The sequence below is a fragment of the Sinohyriopsis cumingii genome, chromosome 4 (genome assembly GCF_028554795.1).
Source record: "Sinohyriopsis cumingii isolate HCF-2022 chromosome 4, ASM2855479v2, whole genome shotgun sequence".
NCBI classification, from domain to species: Eukaryota; Metazoa; Mollusca; class Bivalvia; order Unionida; family Unionidae; genus Sinohyriopsis; species Sinohyriopsis cumingii.
The window spans coordinates 17,752,274-17,775,822 of NC_142964.1; the positions used below are offsets into that span (position 1 = coordinate 17,752,274).

General features: G+C 34.9%; 2 protein-coding genes across 6 annotated transcripts in view; one reads left to right on the forward strand and one right to left on the reverse strand.

The window, feature by feature from the left end:
• LOC149800698 (ras GTPase-activating protein 1-like) overlaps nucleotides 1–7,006 on the forward strand; it is a 120,416-nt gene extending 113,410 nt beyond the window's left edge. For both annotated transcript variants that reach the window (XM_089954732.1, XM_089954733.1), the window contains one exon: nucleotides 1,110–7,006. In XM_089954732.1, the coding sequence (XP_089810858.1) occupies nucleotides 1,110–1,187 (78 nt within the window). In that variant the 3' untranslated portion in view covers nucleotides 1,188–7,006. The remainder of the gene's footprint in view (nucleotides 1–1,109) is intronic.
• Nucleotides 7,007–7,564: 558 nt separating this feature from the next.
• LOC149800699 (uncharacterized) lies at nucleotides 7,565–23,014 on the reverse strand. Of its 4 annotated transcripts, none has more exons than XM_089954734.1 (2): nucleotides 22,940–23,014; nucleotides 7,565–14,995 (listed from the first exon to the last, which is right to left on the reverse strand). In XM_089954734.1, exons 1-2 carry the CDS (start codon nucleotides 23,005–23,007, stop codon nucleotides 13,909–13,911), a joined length of 1,155 nt encoding a protein of 384 aa, XP_089810860.1. In that variant the 5' UTR covers nucleotides 23,008–23,014; the 3' UTR covers nucleotides 7,565–13,908. The 4 variants fall into 4 exon arrangements, with proteins under 4 accessions (XP_089810860.1, XP_089810863.1, XP_089810862.1 ...); XM_089954737.1 differs by having other exon boundaries at nucleotides 22,944–23,013; XM_089954736.1 differs by having other exon boundaries at nucleotides 22,896–23,009.
• Between the last annotated feature and the right edge of the window lie 535 nt (nucleotides 23,015–23,549).

Genomic DNA, 23,549 nt, shown 5'->3' on the forward strand with positions numbered 1-23,549 from the left:
CACATCATGTAACCTACACTGAACTGCAAACGCCATAGACCAAGGTCTGTGATCACATCATGTAATGTACACTGAACTGCAAACACCATAGACCAAGGTCTATGATCACATCATGTAACGTACACTGAACTACATACACCATGGACCAGGGTCTAAGATCACATCATGTAACATACACTGAAATGCAAACACCATAGACCAAGGTCTATGATCACATCATGTAACATACACTGAACTGCAAATGCCATAGACCAAGGTCTATGATCACATCATGTAACGTACACTGAACTACATACACCATGGACCAGGGTCTAAGATCACATCATGTAACATACACTGAAATGCAAACACCATAGACCAAGGTCTATGATCACATCATGTAACATACACTGAACTGCAAATGCCATAGACCAAGGTCTATGATCACATCATGTAACATACACTGAAATGCAAACGCCATAGACCAAGGTCTATGATCACATCATGTAACATACACTGAAATGCAAATGCCATAGACTAAGGTCTGTGATCACATCATGTAAGGGCTGTTCCATCTAAACATACATGGTACCCAGGGAAGGCAGTTTTTAAAATATATATGCCACGATACTTTGATTTCACAGATTTCATATTAAAACAATAAGAAAGTTCTAAATTGCCTCTGTGGATGGGTACCCGACTTTAAAAGTGCCTTCCCTGGGTCCCATGTCTGTTTGAATGGAACAGCCTTAAGATACACTGAACTGCAAATGCCATAGAATAAGGTCTACAAACACATCATGTAACATACACAGAACTGCAAATACTAAAGACCAAGGTCTACAATCACATACACTGAACTGTAAATGCCATAGCCCAAGGTCTACTTTCACAGTATGTATTCAGATCAGGGTGAATGCATTTTGAGTAGAAGAAATTAAGTAGAACCTGATTTGTCAGTACAGCACATCTGGAGCTTAAGTGTTAGCAGTTGGCAGTTATGTGTGTTTGGATTTGATTATGGTATCATTTATTATGTTCATTTACCTGTATATTTTGTTAATTACTTGTGTTCATTTTCCTAGACATATGAACTACACATTGATCATAATAATCATTTTCTTCTTCAGCAATCTCTGAAGAAGCTGATAGCTGTGACAGATCTTTTGACAAATCATAAAAAGAGATACATGGGAGACAATACATGACAGCAAGTCTTTCTACAGTCATGGACCATTTTTAATTTCTGTGTCATTGGCTGCCATTGGGTACTTCAACAATGTATTCAGCCAATCAAAAAGCCTTTTTCATATGTCATGCAGCAGCTGATTGGTGTAAAGTGAATGCATTTTCCAATGAGAATATCTGTTAGTCATTCTTTATTAATGTTGAAAATGGAATGCTTGATTCACCAGTTTAGTTTTAAACATGTGCTTTGGCAGAATCTCTTATACAGATGCAATATTTTATTTGTCAATAAAAAAAACTGCCTTCACATTTTTATGAAATAAAAGATTCAGATATCTCTCAAAGCATGACATTAAGTCCGATCATCCCATATTTTTTCTGTGTACATCAGAGCATTTCCAGACTGAAGTTGGTGCTAAGTACTGAGAATTGATTGTCGTTGTATGAGATGGCCATATTTCTTACATGCATTGTTGGTGCTTTCAGGGAAAGGACCAAAACACTGTGATGCTTTTGACCTCAACGGTAGACATTTTGTCAAACATCCTTTTTGTTGCTAGGTAATGTTCACATAATAAGTGTTTTTAAGTTTACAAGTTGAAGTATTGCATCTTTTTTTAAAAACAATTTTTAACAGTAAAGTATGTGTTACAGGTGCTGTGCACCCGATGGATTTTTATTATTACATATGCATTACAAGACTTCTGTTTATGATTCTGAATGTGGTACATTAGTTCCCAGAAGTTCATTATGATGGAGATAATGGTGGGTGAGAAGTTGATGTTTATATACAGCAATCTTGGGCTTTCAAAAAGTGTCACAATAGCAAAAGTGCTGAAAAAATTTCTCTGATGTAAAATTCAAGCCATTTATAGGAACTTTGCTGTTTGTAAGCCATATTCTCTGCACGGTCTAATGATAGCTCATAGTATTACTTTGACGAGTTTAAGAGTTGATGAATCATACCCACATTTCGTGACTCAGAATGGCAGAAAAGGTCATAAAGCTCAATAAACAGATTGACAACTTTATACCAAATAAAGCATCTTCTGACTACACTCATTTCACATTACCAAAGAACACATGATAAATGTAAACTGTTGTCCATGGGGATTGTCAAAGTCAAGCATGCTCTTCATGGGTTTGTTTTCCACAAGTTACTGTGGAGTGATTTGCATAAATATGGATCAGTAGACCTCATCTGTATGTCGATGTGGGGCGATTTGCATCAGTTTGTACAATTCTCCATATGGATCAGTAGGCCTTATTTGCATGCTGATGTAAAGCGATTTGGGGCAGTTTGTACAATTCTCCATATGGATCAGTAGGCCTTATTTGCGTGTCGATGTGGGCTGATTGGCATAAATTTGTACTGTTCTCCATATGGTTCAGTAGGCCTTATTTGCATGTCGATATGGGCTGATTGGCATAAATTTGTACTGTTCTCCATATGGTTCATTCGGCCTTATTTGTAATGTTACTGTAGGGCTACTGAAATGACTGTGTTGTTCTCAATATAGGTAAATATATCTTATGTTCATGTTGATGTGGAACAATTGACATGAAGTTGTTGTGTTCTTCATTTAGATCAAACCACCTTATTTAAAATTAAAAATAAAACAAAAATGCTGTGCATTGATATTGTAAATGAACTTTAGCCAGTAGATGCTTCATATTAACAGGTCAGTGCTAAATATGCATTGATCTGATGGCTTGGTCAGGAAGCTGTCAGAGCAGAAAAATTACATGTGGATTTAAGATCTCAAAATTTGTATTATTCCCCAAGATGGTCATGTATCAATACTGATCCATGTCATGCAGGAAGATTGTCTACATTTATCTAAAAAAAATTCTTTGACTTTGAAAAATAAGCAATTTTTTGTGAGACTTGAAATTTTATACCCATGACAAGTTAACAGCTTCCAAACAAATAGTTGAATCAAACAGATTCTCAAGTGAAAAATCAAATTTCTTCAGTTTTAGAGTAAATAACTACTGTAATTAAAACTTTGAAATGCAACAGTATTTCAGAGATGAAAGTAGTAATAGCTAGAAATTTGTGTAAATATTTTTGAAAGCTTTCAAATTTTTTTGTGTGTTTAATTTCACTATGGAGGATTCAAAGTTTTTGGAACACAAGAAGTTATCTCAGTTTGACAGATCATTCATGTCAGATAGATAATAAAGATTTCACAAAGATCACTCTCCTTATTTGCTGTTAAATGGTTTTGTGCCTTCTCACCAAATGAATGACTTGTCAGTACTACATTTTGCTCAATGTAACACGCACCAAGCAACAAACTCTTCAAATTCAATTTGGGTATTTGTTAAAAATGCAGAATTTGAAGTGAAATTGAATAAAATCTCTAACAGATTATATTGTCCAAAGTGTCACCATTATATAGCAGGTCACGTGGTTTCATTTAAAATGCCCTACATAAGAGTCTGGTATAAACCAGTTGTGTGTTTCCAGGGTCAGCAACCGGGTGTTTCCTACCCATATTAGTTTTTCACTGCTTCATGTGGTCACTGGAGTCCATTAACAGTTCTACTTCAATTCACTGGTCATTGCAGTGTATCAACAATTTTCTTTCAAAATTCACTGGTCACTTAGTGTAACAACAGTGACTGCTTGGAGTATGCAAACCAGATTGTTGCTTCAGGTAGAAGGCTTTGTTTATATTATGGCACATCATGTGAATCAATGTAAACATTCCTGATTTTGCTTGTACTCACCATCCTTCAGTTCTACTATCAGTGTACTCAAATATGTCGGTATGTCAAGTTTGAAAGCACAGCGGTGTTTATAAATATCGGAGAGGGGCGAAGCAATTTATTTGCAGAATGGTGGAGAAAGTAGTCACATTGTCATATCAGAAATGGGTGTCACATTTTGTGCAAGTGTGTCAGGTATGGTTTGATATCTGCATACATTTCCCTGTAAATTAAAGATACCTCTGATGACAAAAATTAATCTTGGAGGAGAGATACAAGTTAAATACTTATTTCATAGGATCAAGGGTCGTTTAGTATTTAAAAAACTTGCCTGTAAGGCAGGTGATTCATGTGTTTAGTAATAACAATAGGTCTTTAAGACTTATTTTCATTACATTACAGGCCTCAACATAAGCCAGCCCTTTTGACATTGGCAAGCTGAGCATATGGTTAATCAAGATGTTATATAAAGTATAAACATCTGTATATAAGCCTAATTATACAAGTTGGACAAAGAACCTATTCCTCCATTTCTCAATTGTATGTAAGACATTAATTGGTAGTGATTTGTCTTGGTGCACAAATCAAAAACTGTTAAAATCATTGATTTTTATTTAGAGTCTGTGATAATTTAATGTGTAGGATGGATTAAAGTGAACAGGATAAAGCAAGAATATATGCAAGAGAACTTTGGGACAGAACAACATATGCATTTTAGGATTTTGTTGAAATGTGCACTAAACTGAATCTTGAAAAAGTAATAATAATAACAACTATGATATTCACTGTATGGTATTCATGCAAAAAACCAACTTTCATTAGTGAACCTAAAAAGGTCACCTGTATGCAAAGGTCACTTTCGCCTTTTGTCATTTTCCCATGCCATCAAACAACCCTCAGCTGTCTATCCATGCAGTCAGACAACCCCAAATGTCTATCTATGCAGTCAGTCTACCCCCAATTGTCATATCCATGAAGTTAAACAATGCCCAATTATCTATCCATGCAGTCAAACAACAACAACAACACCCCATTGTCCATGCATTTAGACAAGCCCCAGTTGTATATCCATGCATACAGACAACCCCCAGATATATATCCTTGCAATGACCCCCCCCCCCATTGTATATCCATGCATTCAGACATCCCCCAGTTATATATCCATGCATTCAGACAAGCCCCAATTGTTTATCCATGCATTCTGATTACCCCCAGTTGTTTGTCTATGTATGTAGACAACCACCAATTTATCAACATATTCAGAAACTCCTCAACTGTTTATCCATTATTGAGCCACCTCCCAATTGTTTATGCTTTCCAACAACTCCCAATTGTTTGTGCTTTCAGACAACTCCCAATTGTTTGTTTTCAGACAACTCCCAATTGTTTTGCTTTCAGACAACTCCCAGTTCAGTAGCAGAAATTTAATTTGCATTTCAAGTAACCATTTTCTAGTGAATACAGATCAGTACAGTCTGGAACTAATATGCATAGCAAATATACACTTTCTGGTACAACTGATTGTAATATTTACATAAATATTGTCTTGTTTTATTTTGAGGAAGTTTCAGTCCGATTTCAGCAATTATTTCTTTTTTTAAATTTCCAAATTTAGTAATGTGAATTTGTCATTTAACAAAATTCCTCATCACCAGATTTGTCAATCAGCTAGTTGTCCATTTGGCAAAATGTCCTATCAGCATATTTGTCAGTCAACTAGTTGTTCATTTGGCAAAAACCCTGATCAGCAGAGATTTTCAGTCAGCCATGTATTAACCATTTTGCAAAATGCCCCATCTGCAGATTTTTGTCAATCAGTCAGTTGTCCATTTGACATGATAGAGTATGATACAGAAGAATTGTTTTAAGAAAAACAGCTTTTCTTTACAAGCAGCCGTCTTTTTTTAATGTGGTTATTTTGTGAGAAGGTGGGAGGGGATATCCATCTATATAGAACAGGTTGTACATGACTAACAATTTTGACATGCATGCATTAATTCTCCATGACGGTGCATGAAAAGATTGAAATGTATATTCTTACAACAGCATGTATTTCTAAGACAAACAGAATTATGACTGATTGGTGTTTAGTGGCATATCAGCACATTAAAGGATATTTTTGTCCTTCATATCATGAATGATAGTGTAAGGACAAACATATACTATCATCTTGGCAGTTTAATAGCACATCAATATATTATAGGTTATTGTTTTTGGCTTTGAGATGAAGAATGCAATTTCAGAAACAACATTGCAAACTATTCAGCTATCTTGACATTTTGGTGTCTAATGGCACATCAGCACATTAAATATTATTTGATGCTGAGACAACTGGAGTAAAGTGCCTTTCGCAGAAATAGACAAGGGCTTCCATCCTGAAATGGTTTGGGCAGGATTCGAGCTCACACTTGCAAATATGGCATACTAACCACTGACACCGGAGCTCCTTAATCTAAGTCATTTCTAAGTCCATTCAGTGTATATTCAACTGTTCATTGCAGTAAAAGTGTTCACTGATTGATTCCTTTATGTGCCTCATTTTTAAAAATTACTCCATGCAAAGAAGAGAAGAAACTAAACTTTTACTTCTCGGATTGTACCACATAATAGAGGTATAAATATTACTGCATATATTTGTAATTCAGGTTTCCTATTATATTTATCTCATGATTTTGCAAGCAGGTTTTCTGCTACTTTTGTCTCATCCTTTTGTACCATGTGGCATTAATATTGTAGTCTAATCATTATAATCATGGTAATCACGAGCTAAATCTCACCATGAGAATAAATAATCATTTATTTGGTATTAATGTGATTAGTATTATTATTATTATTTCTTGCCAGCATTAGCAAAAGTTGAGACAGATATATTGCTTTTCCAGCAATAATGGCATCAGCAAGGTTACAATTCTGTTAGAATTGTTTGATGTCAGTGACTGGGTTAACATCTTAGCTTGTTTCACAGGTGAGATGCTGCATTCTGTTAAATCTTTGTTATTTTTGTCAAGTGCTGTTTTCATGATTGTATGATTGACTGTATGCAAGTTGAACATTTTGTGTGAGGATGAGGATTACGTTGTAAAGTTTATACAATGTATTTTTTAATAAATAATGCAATTTGTTACCTTTGGTCTTCTGGTTCTCTATTTTAATATTAGAATTATTATTTTAATACATTCAGAAAGAGCATGTAATGATAGTTGCTTGAAATCAACCTAGCTTTGCACCCCTTACACATAATCAGATGCCACTTTGAGACCGCTCCGATAGCCTAGTGGTTAGAGCATCCACCTTGGATGTTGGAGGTTGCGGGTTTAAACCCCGGCCTAGTCATACCAAAGGCTTATAAATAATGGTACTAACAGCTGCCTCGCTTGGCATTAAGAGGTTAGTGTTAGGACTGATTGGCCTGGTGTCAGGATAATGTGACTGGGGGAGAATGATACTACATGTCTGCTGCATGATGCCCCAGTGTTAGACATCACTATAAACTGCCACACTGCAGACCATGTAGAAGTACGACTGAAATTTTGTTAAAACTACGTTAAAAATCACAGATTCCATTTTGTAGGTAAATTGCCTATTATGATTTTGTCTTTTCAGGTCAAAGTTAGTTGCTATCATTTTTTTATCAATATTGCCAATATATACATGCTTACACAAATAAATAGAACAAGATACATTTGCCTTTACACACATTTTATTCAACCTAATTAATAAGTTTTAAGAAAAAAGAGTGGTCCGATGAAGCTCAATATAATAATTTCATTCACAAAGGTAAAAAAAACTAGTACAACTGAAAATAGGTTTACTAAATATATTAAGAAAAAACAGTTTATGCAATAATGAGCAGTTTACATATTCCAAAGTCAATAGCCTGTACTTTTAATAAAATTTTGAGAGTGCCAGCTTTTGTTATCTATTTTTCTATCCATCCTTATGTGAAATCACCAGGTAGATCCTAAAGTGATTGTACAATTCACAAGATTGATAAATCTTGATTAAATAAATCCTTTGCCATTTTCTTTCTATTATTACCTGGGAAAAGTAAAGCTACTAATGTCATTTACGTCTGAAGATTGATGATACATAATTAATTATATTCCATAATGCTGTTTATGTTTCCAACTTGGTATACAACACATGGAATTTCATCATCTCCAGAGGGTAGTCATTTGACTTGAAATTGTTTCTCAAACCACTGGCTGTCATGTATATTGTTAAGTGACTGCTTCTACCAATACACACACGGCAATAACATACATGCTAATGAGTAGAATAAAACTGGAATGGTCCATTGTCTTGGGAAGCAAGGAATGGTGTAAAATTTAATGGTAATATTCATCAAGCCTCGACAAAAGAAAGCATTGTTAGTATTTTATAATAAATGTGCAGTGGATTCAATTAAATTTTTTCAAGATGCGGAAATAAATGATGTTTTGTAAATATATCATGATATAAGACATTGCCCTTTATGATATCAGACTTGTCCCTTTATGATATAAGACTTGTTCCTTTATGATATTAGACTTTCCCCCATGAGGATCATCTAATATTATGGTACATCTGAAAGACTACAAGTACTTCCTCATGTGGCTGAAAATAAGTGGATATATCTATTACATCACTGAATAAAATCAGACATATTTGATGCAAAATACTCAATTTTAATTATACTATATAATCTTTTTATCTCGATGAACCAAACAATTTTAAATATGAACTGCTTTCAATCTTAACTCAAAACTGAAATATACACATAGTTTTATGATCTCATTTTCAAAGAATAACATATTAAGGCAAGAAGTACCATTGTGAAACCATGGTTATGTAGGTATAATAGTACATGGTCATGAAGGTACATGTATGTTTCCTCTTGCTTTCTTTTTATAATATTTGTCATTTTCATCTAAAATGAAACCAGTTGGATATACATGAACCATATAAATGAAACCAAAATGATACACATATACCATATAAATGAAACCAAAATGATACACATGTACCATATAAATGAAAACAAATGGATATACATGTACCATAAAAATGAAATGAATATACATGTACCATACACATGAAACCAAAATGATACACATGTACCATATAAGTGAAAACAAATGGATATACATGTACCATATAAATGAAATGCATATAAATGAACCATATGGATATACATCTACAGTATAAATGAAATGAAATGGATATACATGTACCATATAAAATTAAACCAAATGGATATACATGTACCATAAAAATGAAATGAATATACATGTACCATACACATGAAACCAAATGGATATACATGTACCATAAAAATGAAATGAATATACATGTACCATACACATGAAACCAAAATGATACACATGTACCATATAAGTGAAAACAAATGGATATACATGTACCATATAAATGAAATGCATATATATGAACCATATGGATATACATCTACAGTATAAATGAAATGAAATGGATATACATGTACCATATAAAATGAAACCAAATGGATATACATGTACCATAAAAATGAAATGAATATACATGTACCATACACATGAAACCAAAATGATACACTTGTACCATATAAGTGAAAACAAATGGATATACATGTACCATATAAATGAAATGCATATAAATGAACCATATGGATATACATCTACAGTATAAATGAAATGAAATGAAATGGATATACATATACCATATAAAATGAAACCAAATGGATATACATGTACCATAAAAATGAAATGAATATACATGTACCATACACATGAAACCAAATGGATATACATGTACCATATAAATGAAATGGATATAAACCATAAAAACGAAATGGATATATATGTACCATATAAATGAAAACAAATGGACATACATGTACCATATAAATGACACCAAATGGACATACATGTACCATATACTTGCTTATAGATCGAGTTCAACTGCAATCAACATAAAACCTGACCTTCCATTTCATACCGCAAATGTGGCTTGTTCTACTGGTACATTACTTTATGTCAGATCTCGTTCTATGCAGTTTACAGTTGAACTTTTATGCATAAACATGTAAAACCTCGATGAACAGTCACTACTGTCTAAATATCATTCAAGTGTCTCAAACATCATTAATCAACGGTGCGGATTCTCCTACTGAGTATTTGCTTTCCACAAAACGTGACTTGTTCATAGTTGGTGTAAAACAAATGACAGCCCTATTATACATGCAAATGCAGCTTTCAAAATATCTTGTTCCTTCACCCCATCCTCCATAAAAACACTCTAAAATTTATTCAACCAACTTTAATATTTTAAACCACAAAATTAATATTACCTAACAATAATTTGTTAAAAATCTGAATTTTAATTCAAGAATTAAGTATAAATTAACTGCTGAAATCAATGTCATCAACTTAAATCATTTTGCATAAAGCAGTGCACAAAATCAATGTAAAGTATTACTGAAACAGTGTAGTAAATCAAGTTACCAGTTTAGCATAAATCACTTTTGGCTAGGCATACTTTTTAATGTAGAACTTTTGTAACTCAATTCAATGTGAATATTTTGTTAATTTAATACTAATAAAATTAGTGTATTAATGTATTTAATTTTTTATGTCAACATTCATCATTTCAGTTAACCTGATGACCAGATTCTTTGTGTGAAGAAAATGAAAGCAGAGTTATAGTACTTTTGCATTAAAATTTTATAGAAATCCATGATACTAGGCCCGTAATGCAAGGTGTTTGATAGAAATCCATGATACTAGGCCCATAATACTAGGTGTTTGGTAGAAATCCATGATACTAGGCCCATAATACTAGGTTTCTGATAGAAATCCATGATACTAGGCCTGTAATACTAGGTGTTTGATAGAAATCCATGATACTAGGCCCGTAATACTAGGTGTTTTATAGAAATTCATGATACTAGGCCCATAATACTAGGTGTTTGATAGAAATCCATGATACTAGGTCCCTAATACTAGGTGTTTGATAGAAATCCATGATACTAGGCCCATAATACTAGATGTTTGATAGAAATCTATGATACTAGGTCCCTAATACTACGTGTTTGATACAAATCCATGATTCTAGACCCATAATACTAGGTGTTTGATAGAATCCATGATACTAGGCCCATAATACTAGGTGTTTGATAGAAATCCATGATACTAGGCCCGTAATACTAGGTGATTGATAGAAATCCATGATACATGTACTAGGCCCATAATACTAGGTGTTTGATAGAAATCCGTAATACTAGGTGTTTGATAGAAATTCATGATATAAGGCCCATAATACAAGGTGTTAATTGTAAGGACAATAATTCAGAGCCCATGGCCCCATCTAAAAGGCATGATGCAAGGAGAAAGGGTAGCATTCACCCAGGAATATAAAAAAGAAATTGGGGGTCTACTAATGCACAATGTGACTAAAACAACAAAGGTCCATGGCCTACTGCTTGACCCCATAGCACAACCCAGGAACAGACATGATACTTAAACAAAGGAGTATTCATTTTTAAATCAGAAACCTAATTTAAAGTGAAATAGTAAGGTTATGTATAAATGAAACACAAAAGAAAATGAAATGATAAATATAATTTTGCCAAATATTAAGTTACTCCAAGACCCCATAGCACCACTCTGGGGCATGACCTAGTGCAGCAGAGGACAGGGAAACAAGAGTACAGTAAAAGTACATTATACCCCTTCCTGTCTTTGATAGTCCAATATGTATCCATTAGTAGGGTTTAATAGTCTCTGGATATCAATGACCAAAAGGGTTTCAATGACCTTGAACTTTGGCCAATGTATGCTATCTGGAACCACACTTACTGTGCAGAAACCTTTTTTATAGACTAAGACCACTGACCTTTTAGACCAAAGGATCTATAAGTTTTGATGTTACCTTAAGAGAAAGCCATGCAAAAATCATTTTTCTTCTTTTGGTCATAGTGACCTTTGACCCTTTCACCCCAAAATCAATTGGTTTCTTTTTTACCCAACCCATACAAAATCCAAAAGCTCTGGTGAAGGTGCATGGTCAAGAACTAGCATATTTCAACAAACAAACATTTCTCATTTATTAGTCAGTGACCATGAAATATGACCTGAAGATAAATAGACCTCTAAATTATTTCCAAAAGCCAAGTCCAGGTCTGTGATGTAGAACAAAAGTTGATGTATGGCAACTACTTTTATTTTTTCAGTCAGTGATGTTGACATTTGACCCCAAAATGTATTAGGCTTCTTACCCCAAATGTAAATTATACATAAAGTTTGGTCTAGGTCTCTGGTATAGAAATAATGTTATTGTATATAAACCATTTTATTTCTTCCCGTCAAAGTGACCTTGTCCTTTGACCTTTTGAGCCTCAAATTGACAGGCTTCTTCTTTACTCCAAATGCAAGCTGGTAATGATGGATGATTAGAGAATTCCAGCTACTGTGCCAAAATGATATAACAAAAGAAAAAAATCGATGAACAGACGGATGGATGTTATAACAAGATACACTCTGCGTTATGATGGATGGACAAAACAAACAAAATTCATTCCACCTTATCACTGGTTTACAAAAAGGGAAATATGCAATGTACCCATATTATATTCAAAATATTCAAATGAATTCAATGTAAGGTTATGTAAATATGAAGTTTTTTTTAAAAATATGTCCCATTTTTTTGACCCAACAGTTCCACCATAGATATTACCCTGGGTTAGGAGTACCACATATTAAAAGAATGACATGTGATGAAGTAATTGTTCAAATCTAAAATAGGGATTATTTATGTACTTCATGATCCATAGCCAAACTTCTGGACATGACCAGCAATGCTGGAGTGGTAATGAACCCCATATCCCAACTTTGGGACATGACTCACATACAGTGCATAATCGTGATATATTCAAAACCATAATAAATCAGGCTACAGGTTACTGAAAAGTAATTAATAAAAATAAAAAACACCTAAGCAAAAAGTTCTTTTTTTGTGTTACAAATTCTAATGAGATAAGAAAAGGACAGTAAATCAATATAGCCCATGTGTTATGAATACTACAGAGGGTAATACAGTAAATCAAAGTGTCCTAAATGTTATGACATGCACTGAAGGAAAGAAAGTAAAGTAAATCAAAGTGTCCCATGCATTATGAATACTACGGAGGAAAGGGAAGTACAGTAAATCAAAGTGTCCCATGTATTATGGATACTACTGAGGGAAGGGACGTGTAGTAAATCAAAGTGTCCCATGTGTTATGGATACTACTGAGGGAAGGTAAACACAGTAAATCAAAGTGTCCTAAATGTTATGACAAATACTGAAGGAAGGGAAGTACAGTAAATCAAAGTGTCCCATGTGTTATGAATTCTACTAAGAGAAGAAAAGCACAGTAAATCAATGTGTCCCATGTGTTATGAATGCTACAGAGGGACGGGAAGTACAGTAAATCAGTGTCCCATGTATTATGAATACTACTGAGGGAAGCAAAGCACAGCAAATCAATGTGTTCCATGTTTTATGAATACTACTGAGGGAATTTAAGTGCAGTAAATCAAAGTGTCCCATGTGTTATGAAAACTACAGAGGGAAGGGAAGTACAGCCAAAGTGTCCCATGTGTTATGGATACTGCTGAGGGAAGGGAAGTACAGTACATCAAAGTGTCCCATGTGTTATGGATACTACTGAGGGGAGGGAAGTAAAGTGAATATATCAGGGGGATCAACTGTACTGGAAAAAAGTGATCAGATTTCATTTCGTGTCCTGCATATTGGCTTCCTTTAGACAGCAATTTACTAAACTTGTGCTTTTATGCTGAATTCATTAAAACTGAATAACACTCCAATACTGTCATCAAAGTGCATACCTGTATATGACATTCCAAATACAGTGATCAAAGTCAATACATGTATATTACATTCTAAATACATGCATTATGTGAAATGGATTGTGGGTAACTGATTTACCAGTGCTGAAAAGAATGTAATCAAAGCGACACGTTTTAGTATCCTTGAACACTCTCTTGCTCCTTAGGATGAAAGACTTGCATTCACCACTCTGTAGAATTTAACTTTAGGTACAATTTCATGGACATCAACAGGTCCTTTTAGAGAAAGCCTGAACTCCAAATATGTATGCACCCAGTGATGGTCTGTGAAAGAATAAGGCAAAGGCTTCCTCTTGGCACCATAAGCTTTAAAATTAACACAGGCTCGTTTCTGAATGTATGAAAGTTTGTCAAACTTCCCACACTGTGCTCTGAACCAGAAAAATTTGATTGGGTCAACGGTGGGAAAGAAATATTCAGCTGGAGCCAAATAGACCGCTTTCTCATGTGTGGACTTTAATGATTTTACTGTTCTGGAGTAACGGTTGAACATCTGTGTAACAAAATATGGTCCAGTGCTGTCCAATACATTCCACATGTGAGAAAAGAATGGCAACTGGTCTATAATTATTTTCATAAAAGGATGTTTTGCACGGCATCCCATCACTGCATTTATCACAAGGATTTCAAAATTGCCATCCAGGACTGGATGCTCATATGGCTCTTGTGGCATAAAACATGAATATTTTCTTAACATGGGATCTAGGGGCTTCAGACACTCAACATCCATATCAGCATAAACCCCACCAAACTCATACAAAACAACATATCTCAAAGAATCAGCTCTACGTATATTTTCTGAATAGGAATCGTATACTGGGAGAAATTTGGGGTGTCTTTCACTTATAAGATCACGAGCAGTTTGATCCGTCCACAAGTAATATTCCCATTTGGGATTAATGGTTACCCATGATTTCACCCATGACATCAATTTGCGTGGTATCTGAGTATCCTTCCATGTCTGATGTAAAACTGGTGGTATTTTATAAGGTCCACTATCAGGAAATTCTTCCACCATGTGAATTCCAAAGGGAGGGTATTTCCTAAGGGTTTCTGGGTCTGAAGGAATAGCTAATTCCTGAAAGTTGCCATGCTCCTTCACCTGCTCAAACTTGATAACCCAGTGCATCAGGAAAATACCAAAGAATCCCCAGGTCAGAACTTTCTGTGTTGGTTTCCTGCACAGGGCTATAATCAGGTTCTCTAGATTGGCTCTACTCATTGTGCTCCTGCAAATAAATTAAATGAGGAGATTATGGGAAGAAAAAAAACAACTTCAATTTTATGTAATAATTTCAAGAGCTAAATGTTTCCACAGAAGTAACCATAGTTACCCTGCATTATATAGTGGCATAACAGAGAAATTGGTTCATGGTGCAATGTAAGCATCAGGTCAAACAGGCATCAAAACTATAAACTTGTGATAGACATAAAATTAACCCATCCACTGAAGGTTGTATATGTCAATCAACCATCACAAAATTGTGATTCCAAAGAACCAATTACTAATTCCGTAACTACCTAGGTATAAATGGGCCCCGAGTGGCAGAGTGGTCTAAAGCACTCACCGTAACAGATCAATGCCATCTCACCTCTGTCTGCGTGAGTTCGAGTCTCAGGCTCAGCTAACACTGGGATGTGAGAAAGCCTGCCAGTTGCTTCTCGTGGGTCGGTGGTTCTTCCTGGGGTTTTCCACGGTTCTTCCTCCACCAATTATACTGGCCACCATGTATAGCCTATCATGTGCTGAAAAATGGCGTTAAACCCTACAACAATAACAACAACAACATAGGTATGAATCATTGCATAATTGGGTGGTCAGAGAAAAGCTTGGCCAACTGAGATGCGCTGAAAGTGGTAGTCAAGAAAGCTTACTTGACTGAGTATGGCTAAAAGAGAAAATTACTTGAAACAAGTTTAACCCTTCATAACTTGAACATTTTTCATAAAATTTTCCCTGGGTCTTGAACACAGCACTGGCCATTCCTGCACTTGGTAGCTTTATGTCTAAGGAATCCAATATTTGGGTGGTGTTTGGATTAGAGCTATATGATTCTGTTTCTATTATTCAGGTTAGGTTTGTTTCCAAGGTTGGCATTTGGGTTAGGATTAAGTGTGGCTCACTGAAGGATAAATCACATTTCCAACAGTGCCAATAGCGCAATGGTAGCCAGAAAGGCCACCTCTTGGCCTGCACCAAAAACCAGATCCAAACTGTATCTGGTGCTGTGAAGCATGCCTGCATGGCTTAGAGCACTTGTGGGACAAGTGGCAGGAAGTACGAGGTTGAAAACTGGTGCTAGTGAAAAGATCTGAGGCACTCTGGGATTGACAGCATTGCTCATGACCATGGGAAGGCAACTAGAAATGTCCATATGCATTGGCCTCCTGGTACTGCATGTAGCAATGGTTTTCACTTCCATACCGAACCAGATTTCACTTCCAGACTAGCCAAAGTTACCATGTCCATACCTTACAAGTTTTCACTCATTTTGACTGCAAATCGGTAAACTGGAATTGTGAACAAAATTTCAAAGTCCACCAAGTCTCACCTCTCGAAGCAGACCTCCTTAAATATCCGAGCAAATATAACATTATTTGTTATTTTAGATAAACATCACACTGCAATGTAAATCTGTTATGGAAAATGTCGACATTGAATTTACTCTTTACTCAATTTTATTTCAATCCACAATTTCTTTCAAAAGTTTTAAGATTTTATAATGTAGGGTGGAGAAGCAAATCAGCTATGTTTGAAGTGCTGAGATAGCGAAACAAGAAGCATCTTGGCAACAAAGCTGGATTGGGAAATGCAATCAAATACTGAAGCAAGAGGAATCTTGGCAACAGTGAAGTGATGAACTGGGAAATGCAATCAGATGTTGAAACAAGAGGCACCTTGGCAATAGCAAAAGACTGGGAAATGCAGTCAAATGCTGAAGCAACAGTCGTACTGGCAACAACGAATGATTAAGAAATGCAATCAGATGTTGAAGCAACAGGCATCTTGGCAAGGGCACAGGATTGGGAAATGCAATCAGATGTAAACAAACAGCTAAATTCTCAAGGAACATCTGTGACAAAAACTTTAGACCTGATGTTTTGCTATGGTCAAGAGGTACCAAGCAGGTGATTTTGTTGGACATGAGAGGAAAATGGCCAAGTATCAGCCACTTATCCACAAGTGACTGCAGAATGGATGGAAGGCCTAGAATGTACTGGTGGAAACAGTATGCTGTGGCTTCACACCACAGACCTTTTTATGTGCTTTGAGAGTCCTTCAGTATTACAGGACCTATCCTAATTAACTTAACTGCCAAGGTTGACAAACTGGCTGATGAAGCCTCACAATGGATTTGGCATGAGAGAAGAGTGAAGGAAAAGCTAATTGGTTCTATTTAAAAAACAAAAACAGAACCTATGACCCTTTTGGTATCCTTGAAAAAGATATAAATATCTTCCGAGAGTGAGGAAATATATTTTTGTGATGTGATTTCAGCTCCTATATGCAATCACTGACCATATACATCACACAAGCAGTAACTCAGATCACTGCTCAATCTTGATGTTTGTGCAAGTATATAAAAAATTTTCAGCTTGTAATAATACAGATCAATGAATATATAGCTTTGGTAAAGCATGTCTGCAAGTTTATACAAATCCCAACATGTGTAAATTAAATGGACATACATTTAGTTATGTATAATGAAATATTCTACCTTTTGCTGTCTTTTATATATCTAACCATTACCCAATCTCAACATACGTGAAATCCCCAGAACTGCAACTCTTATTCAAGTACACAAATAATTAGCAGAAAGAAAGGTAATATAAACAACAAACATGTTAGAAAACTGTGAAATAAAGACTCAAAATTGAAGCGTTTGCATCAAAAATTTACTTTTCCACTCAAATACTTTACCAAAATATTTTTAATTTCCTGTCTTAGCAAAGACAATTTTATCTCTGAAAGAATAGTAGTTGGCAAGCTCCAGCAACACCTCTTTCCTTAAGCTCTCAAACATTCCTGGGTCAAATTGGAAAAAAAACAACCTCCATGACACTGAAAGCTTGTTGGATTTACTATGTAAAATCAAATGAGCCTGGATAAAAGTCCAACTAAAATGAATTTAGATTTCAAAACAATTTTCATTCCTCTGAAATATTTCTGAAATTTGTATCCTGGATGAGCCCTGATTTCTGTTACCACTCTATGGTCATAAACCAAGTATCAGAAAGAAGCAAAACCATAAAGTTTTATAAAACTTAACAAATAAATTATCAAAATTATAAACAAAAACGTGAAAGGAACTCACTGTATTATGAAGTGATTCCAAAACTAGCCTGAAAGAGTTATATTAAAGTCCAAAAGAATTAAATGTTCTGTATAAACTTCAGAACTGGAAATATACTGGTATGCCAAGAATTGTGATGTTGTCAAAATAGTTCTAAAATAATATTATAGTCCAATAAATGAGCTCTTACTATTTCCACTGAAGTCCAAACAAATGTTTTTCCTCTCAAATAAGATCTAAGTACAACATAAAACACATTTGCAGACTTCATGTTACAACTAGAACAAAAGAAATAAGAATGACTCCAAAACAGTAATGAATATGATTCCTCAGTTCTCTCCTTATATAAAGCTTCAAGAGTCTATTTTAACTATATATTGTAATATACCCTATGTGATAGATCTTACTACACATTCTAATATCTTGAAAAACCAATTCGTGTGACCTAATTCATCCATAAGAATTAATTTAATTCTTCTATGATACCACCTCACCGTTACGTCCAAGGGAAAAAAGGCAGAATCTCGTAAACTGATTTACTAATAATTCTATTACAGGTAACTGTCAAGACATATGAAAGCATCTATTTATAGATCCTATGTAACTGTATGCTCTTTAATATCTTAAAATAGTCCCTATGCATGTACGAAATCCAGCTATAGGTAGGTAATCACTTCAATTTAAAGTAATGAATAAAATTTACAAAAATTAGACAAAATCATATAGCAGGAGTTACAGAAATATAGATATGTATAAAACATTGATACAGTAAAACCTGTTATGAGAAAATGCCCCTTCTACCAACAAAAAGCAGTCTCTCAAGACGGGTGGTCTCTCATAGCAGGTTTGTACAAAAGGACCAGTTTCCAAGGTCCAGTTCAAAACAATTTCAAGAAAAATAACCATAATCGCTGTACTTATATTCTATTCTTTATTAATAGTTGGTTGCTAAAATAATGTATGCATTTGTCTAAAAACAAAATTATAAAGCAATAAAGTTATACTTCTATCATTAAAAATGAAATCACATTTACATTTGAAGATCACATATTCTGAATTACTCGTTTTCTTTTATAACAACCTAAATTTTTTTTACTGATATTCAAACCGCATTTTTGTGAGTGGTCTGCTCTCTTTCACTTCTTTCAGTTACAATAATTATTTTCTCCAGCCTTAAAATTTGTCTCTTTTTCAATGGAGGTTAGTCCATTGTTAGTAATGTTCAAGGTGTTAAAATTATTTGTGACTAGTTGTAATAATGAATGTAAAGACGGTTTTGACCGGGCTGAGGGAAAATAAGAAAAATCTGTATATGTGCAATGCATATCTAACAATTAATGAAATAAAAAGAAAAATTTGTCTCATCCAGAAACAGAACCATTTACTCAGAGACAAAAGTCAATGGCTTTCGTTCAAAGATAAAATACTGGGATTAACTCTATAAGCAAAGTGTGTAACCCCATTGCACCAACTGGAATAGACAACAGCTTCGTGATTGGGATGTAATCAAATAACATGGAAGGGGGGACAACAAACATCACAAGTCCTGAACACTATCTATCGAATCCAGAAAATGATTCTCTCTTGCTGGTTTAGAAGACAATGATCTTATTCACCCACCCACCCCGGTGTGGTAATATACAGTATTAACATTCTGTTGCTACAAATGGTCTAACAGTTACAGGTCACCTAAGGTCAGCTCCAGGCTCTCACTAGTTGTCACCCTATATGCCTTATATAACATTAGCGTGAGAAACTAGTGTGCGTGTGTTTTCTGTTTTGAGTCACTTGCAATCTAGTGATTAAAGTAGTTAGACCAAACCATGTTTTGTGTTATTTAGCAAAACATAACATGGTGTCAGAAGTGAAATTTTTTGAGTAAGATGGATTTATACCATTAAAAATACTGTAATTTGGATGCGCAAGTTTATGTGTTAATTGTGACAACATGGAAAAACTCAATCAGCCACCTGAAATAGACTTTAATTCCCACCATCTAACAGAAACCTAGAGGAAGTGGATACAGACTACACAGTTTTACCTAGAGGTCAAGCTTTCAGATAAAGAAGACAAAGAAAAATTCAGTGCTTTCCTATATATTAGTGGTCAGGATGGTAGAGACATTTACAACACATTCACATTTGAGGCCAATGAAGCTGAAGAAATTGCTCCACTTATCAAGAAGTTTGAGGACTATTGCAGTCCGAAGCAGAACATTACAGTAGAAAGGCACAGATTCAATACAAGAATCTAATGAAAGAATGAAACCATTGACCAATATGCAACTGAACTTAAATTGATTGCAAAGAACTGAAAATTTGAAAATCTACAAAATGAAATGATTAGAGATAGAATTGTCTGTGGGACTAATTATGAAAAAGTAAAAGAAAGACTTTTAAGAGAAGATCAACTGACATTACAAAAAACACTAGCTATCTGCAGAGCAGATGAAGAATCCAAATAGCAAAGTATGCAAAATGAAGCAGCTGTGTCAGAAGCTCATGGTGTGAAAATGAAGAAAAAGGAAAATAAAATGGCACAACCTAAGAAAGCAAAGCGGAAATGTTATATATGAAATCAAACTCCAGATTATTCAACTGTTGTAAATTACATGCCAAAGGTAGGTGTCCAGCCAATGGAAAAACTTGCTACGGGTGTCGAAAACAGCATTATTTTATGAACTGCTGCAAGACAAAACAAATACATGGTGATATATTGGCATTGCCACTTAAATGTATAGTCCTATTTTTTCTTCAATCCAGTTGTTATCTGCATATAAACTGATGTGATATAACAAATCAAGCTATCAAGCGAGAGCATTATCAACTTCCTACAACTGAAGATATAACCACAAGGATGGCTGGAGCTAATCATGGTTACTGGCAAATACCCCTGGATGAAGCAACCAAGTTTTTGACAACATTTAACACCCCGTTTGGTAGATATTGCTACCTGAGCATGCCTTTTAGTATTAAATCTGCTCAAGAAGTGTTCCAGAAAGTGTTTTGAGGACCTGCCTGGGGTGGAGACTGATATAGATGACATAACTGTTTGGGGAATTTTAAAGGAAGATCATGATGGAAAACTGCAAAAATGTTTTAAAGTGAAGCCAGGAAATAAATCTGATGCTGAATTTGGAAAAATGCCAATTTGAACTAACAGAAGTGTGCTATGTCACTATGTGGGACACATGTTGACATCATCAGGTATTAAACCTGACCCATAAACAGTAATAGCAATAACATAAATCCCCGCTCCGATGGACAAGAAGGGAATTGAAAAAATACTGGGTACAGTCAAATACCTAGCGAAATTTATCCCAAATATGTCTACAGTGACAGAGCCAATCAAAGCACTTTTGAAATGTGACACTAAATTTGTTTGAGAAACTGCACAGAAACATGCATTTCAAGATATCAAACAGATTCTAAGCAAAGAACCTGTGTTGAAATACTGATGTTAAGAAGCCTGTCGTTGTTTGTTGTGATGCATCAAAATCAGGACTTGGAGCGATGTTAATGCAGTCAAGCAAACCAATAGCATTTGCATCAAGGTTTTCGACAAATGCAGAAACAAGATATGCACAGATAAAAAAAGAACTGCTTGCTGTGTTATTTGGTCTTGAAAGATTTAATCAATGTACTTATAGTCATCAAGTACAAGTTGAATTGGATCATAAACCTCTGGAATCAATCCTCAAGCAACTTCTATCTGCCACACCTCCTAGACTTCAGAGAATGCTTTTAGGAAAGACTGCAACAGTACAGTTTTGACTTAACGTATTGTCCAGGAAAAGAGTTAACTGTAGCAGATACATTGTCAAGAGCATACAGACAGATGAACACATGAGATGAACATGAAATTGATGTGCACATGATTATGACAAATATACAGATTGCAGATACAGTTAGAAGTGATAAAGAATGAACTAAACATGATAATAAAATGACCAAATTAGGATAAATGATTCAAAAGAGATGGATAAATGATAAACATTTCATACCTTTTGAAATCAGATATTTCTGGAACTGTACATATGAACTTTCAGAAATGGATGGATTAGTTCTAAATAGAGATAAGACTGTAATACCAGATGCTCTTCAGAAAGAAATGCTACAAGAGTTGCACAAAAGTCATATGGGCATTGCGAAGATATTCTTGCATTATTTTTGGATCTGATTTCATGAGTGTAAGAATGATTGTGAATATCATAGGGCTAGAACTTAATTTTAACTACAATTTGTAGAACTTCTACAACTCACCAGAAACTATTTGAAATATATATTCATGTGCAAAATAGAACTTTGTCAAGTTGAATATGTTTACAAATTTATTAAAAAGAAGAGAGGAAATGAATATGTGAAAAGCATAAATCTAATTTTTTGGGAGAGTTGTGGTAATATACGGTATTAACATTCTGTTGCTATAAATGGTCTGACAGTTACAGGCGACCTAAGACACTATTCTTGATTACGACTTGCTTAAGTTGGAAATTAGCAGACGCAATTAGGATAAACTATAATAGCAGTTTTGGAAATACCGAGGGGTGCGGACTGGTGTCTTCCCTTGGGTTATATTGTTACAGGCTAGCCATTAAAGTAGTTAGACCAAACCATGTTTTGTGTTATTTAGCAAACATAACACCCGGCAATACGGAATAACTCCAAAGGCAAACAATATACACGACCACTACGTCAACTTTGGCACTAAAACAGCAATTCGTGACATGTACATTAGCCTGGTTTACGGACTGTAAGATCTATCACCGGTAGCAACAATCCTGTTTTTAATATTCATTTTGTGTTTGTTTTTGATCAGAATAATCATTACTAACTAAGCGATCGTTGTAACAATTGAAATCAATAGAGGGTTACAAACAAACGGGGATGTATAGTGATGTCTGTTCTCGCAATAGGGTCGTTCATAACGATGCCGGGTCCTACCATATGGCCGGGAAGCAGCCTAAGTGTGGGAATAAATTAGTCTGGTTCCCTGCTTTGTATGCACTGGGCTTTGCTCACCCTATTCGAATATAGAAAGCACACGAAGCAGTGAACCAGACTAGGAAATAATCTACCTATGGTGGCGCTCTACAGTTTCATATTTTGCAATGGGGTGAGAATTTTAAAGAAAAAGAATTTCCCCGGCTTTCCTCACTGGTTGTACTGGCTATTTAAAAAAGACCTTGTATATCTTAGTTATAATTCAAAGAACCTTTAATTCCATTTATTTTTGTGTACGATTGATGGGTGTAATATGGGTTATAGAGTATACAGCTTGGCCTTATTCGAGATGTGCATCTTTCAAGAAAGTGCTAGCTCCACTTTTTTTTTCACTTCCTGAACTTCAGTGGTAAATTGTATAAAAAAGAGCCGATAACTTTTTTAACATTTTATATATTTGGTAATTCATTCATTGCACTTTCAGAAGCTGGTATTGTCTAGTCTGGCAAAATTCATTTTCCCTATTTTAATAGCTGCTATGGATA

What these genes read in the sequence shown, in the direction of transcription:
- LOC149800699 (XM_089954734.1), bottom strand. Translation starts at nt 23,007, where the DNA reads ATGGTAGGACCCGGCATCGTTATGAACGACCCTATTGCGAGAACAGAC. An exon ending in ATCACTATACATCCCCGTTT is followed by an intron (nt 14,996 to 22,939) that starts GTTTGTAACCCT and finishes ATTTATTTGCAG; the next exon opens with GAGCACAATGAGTAGAGCCA.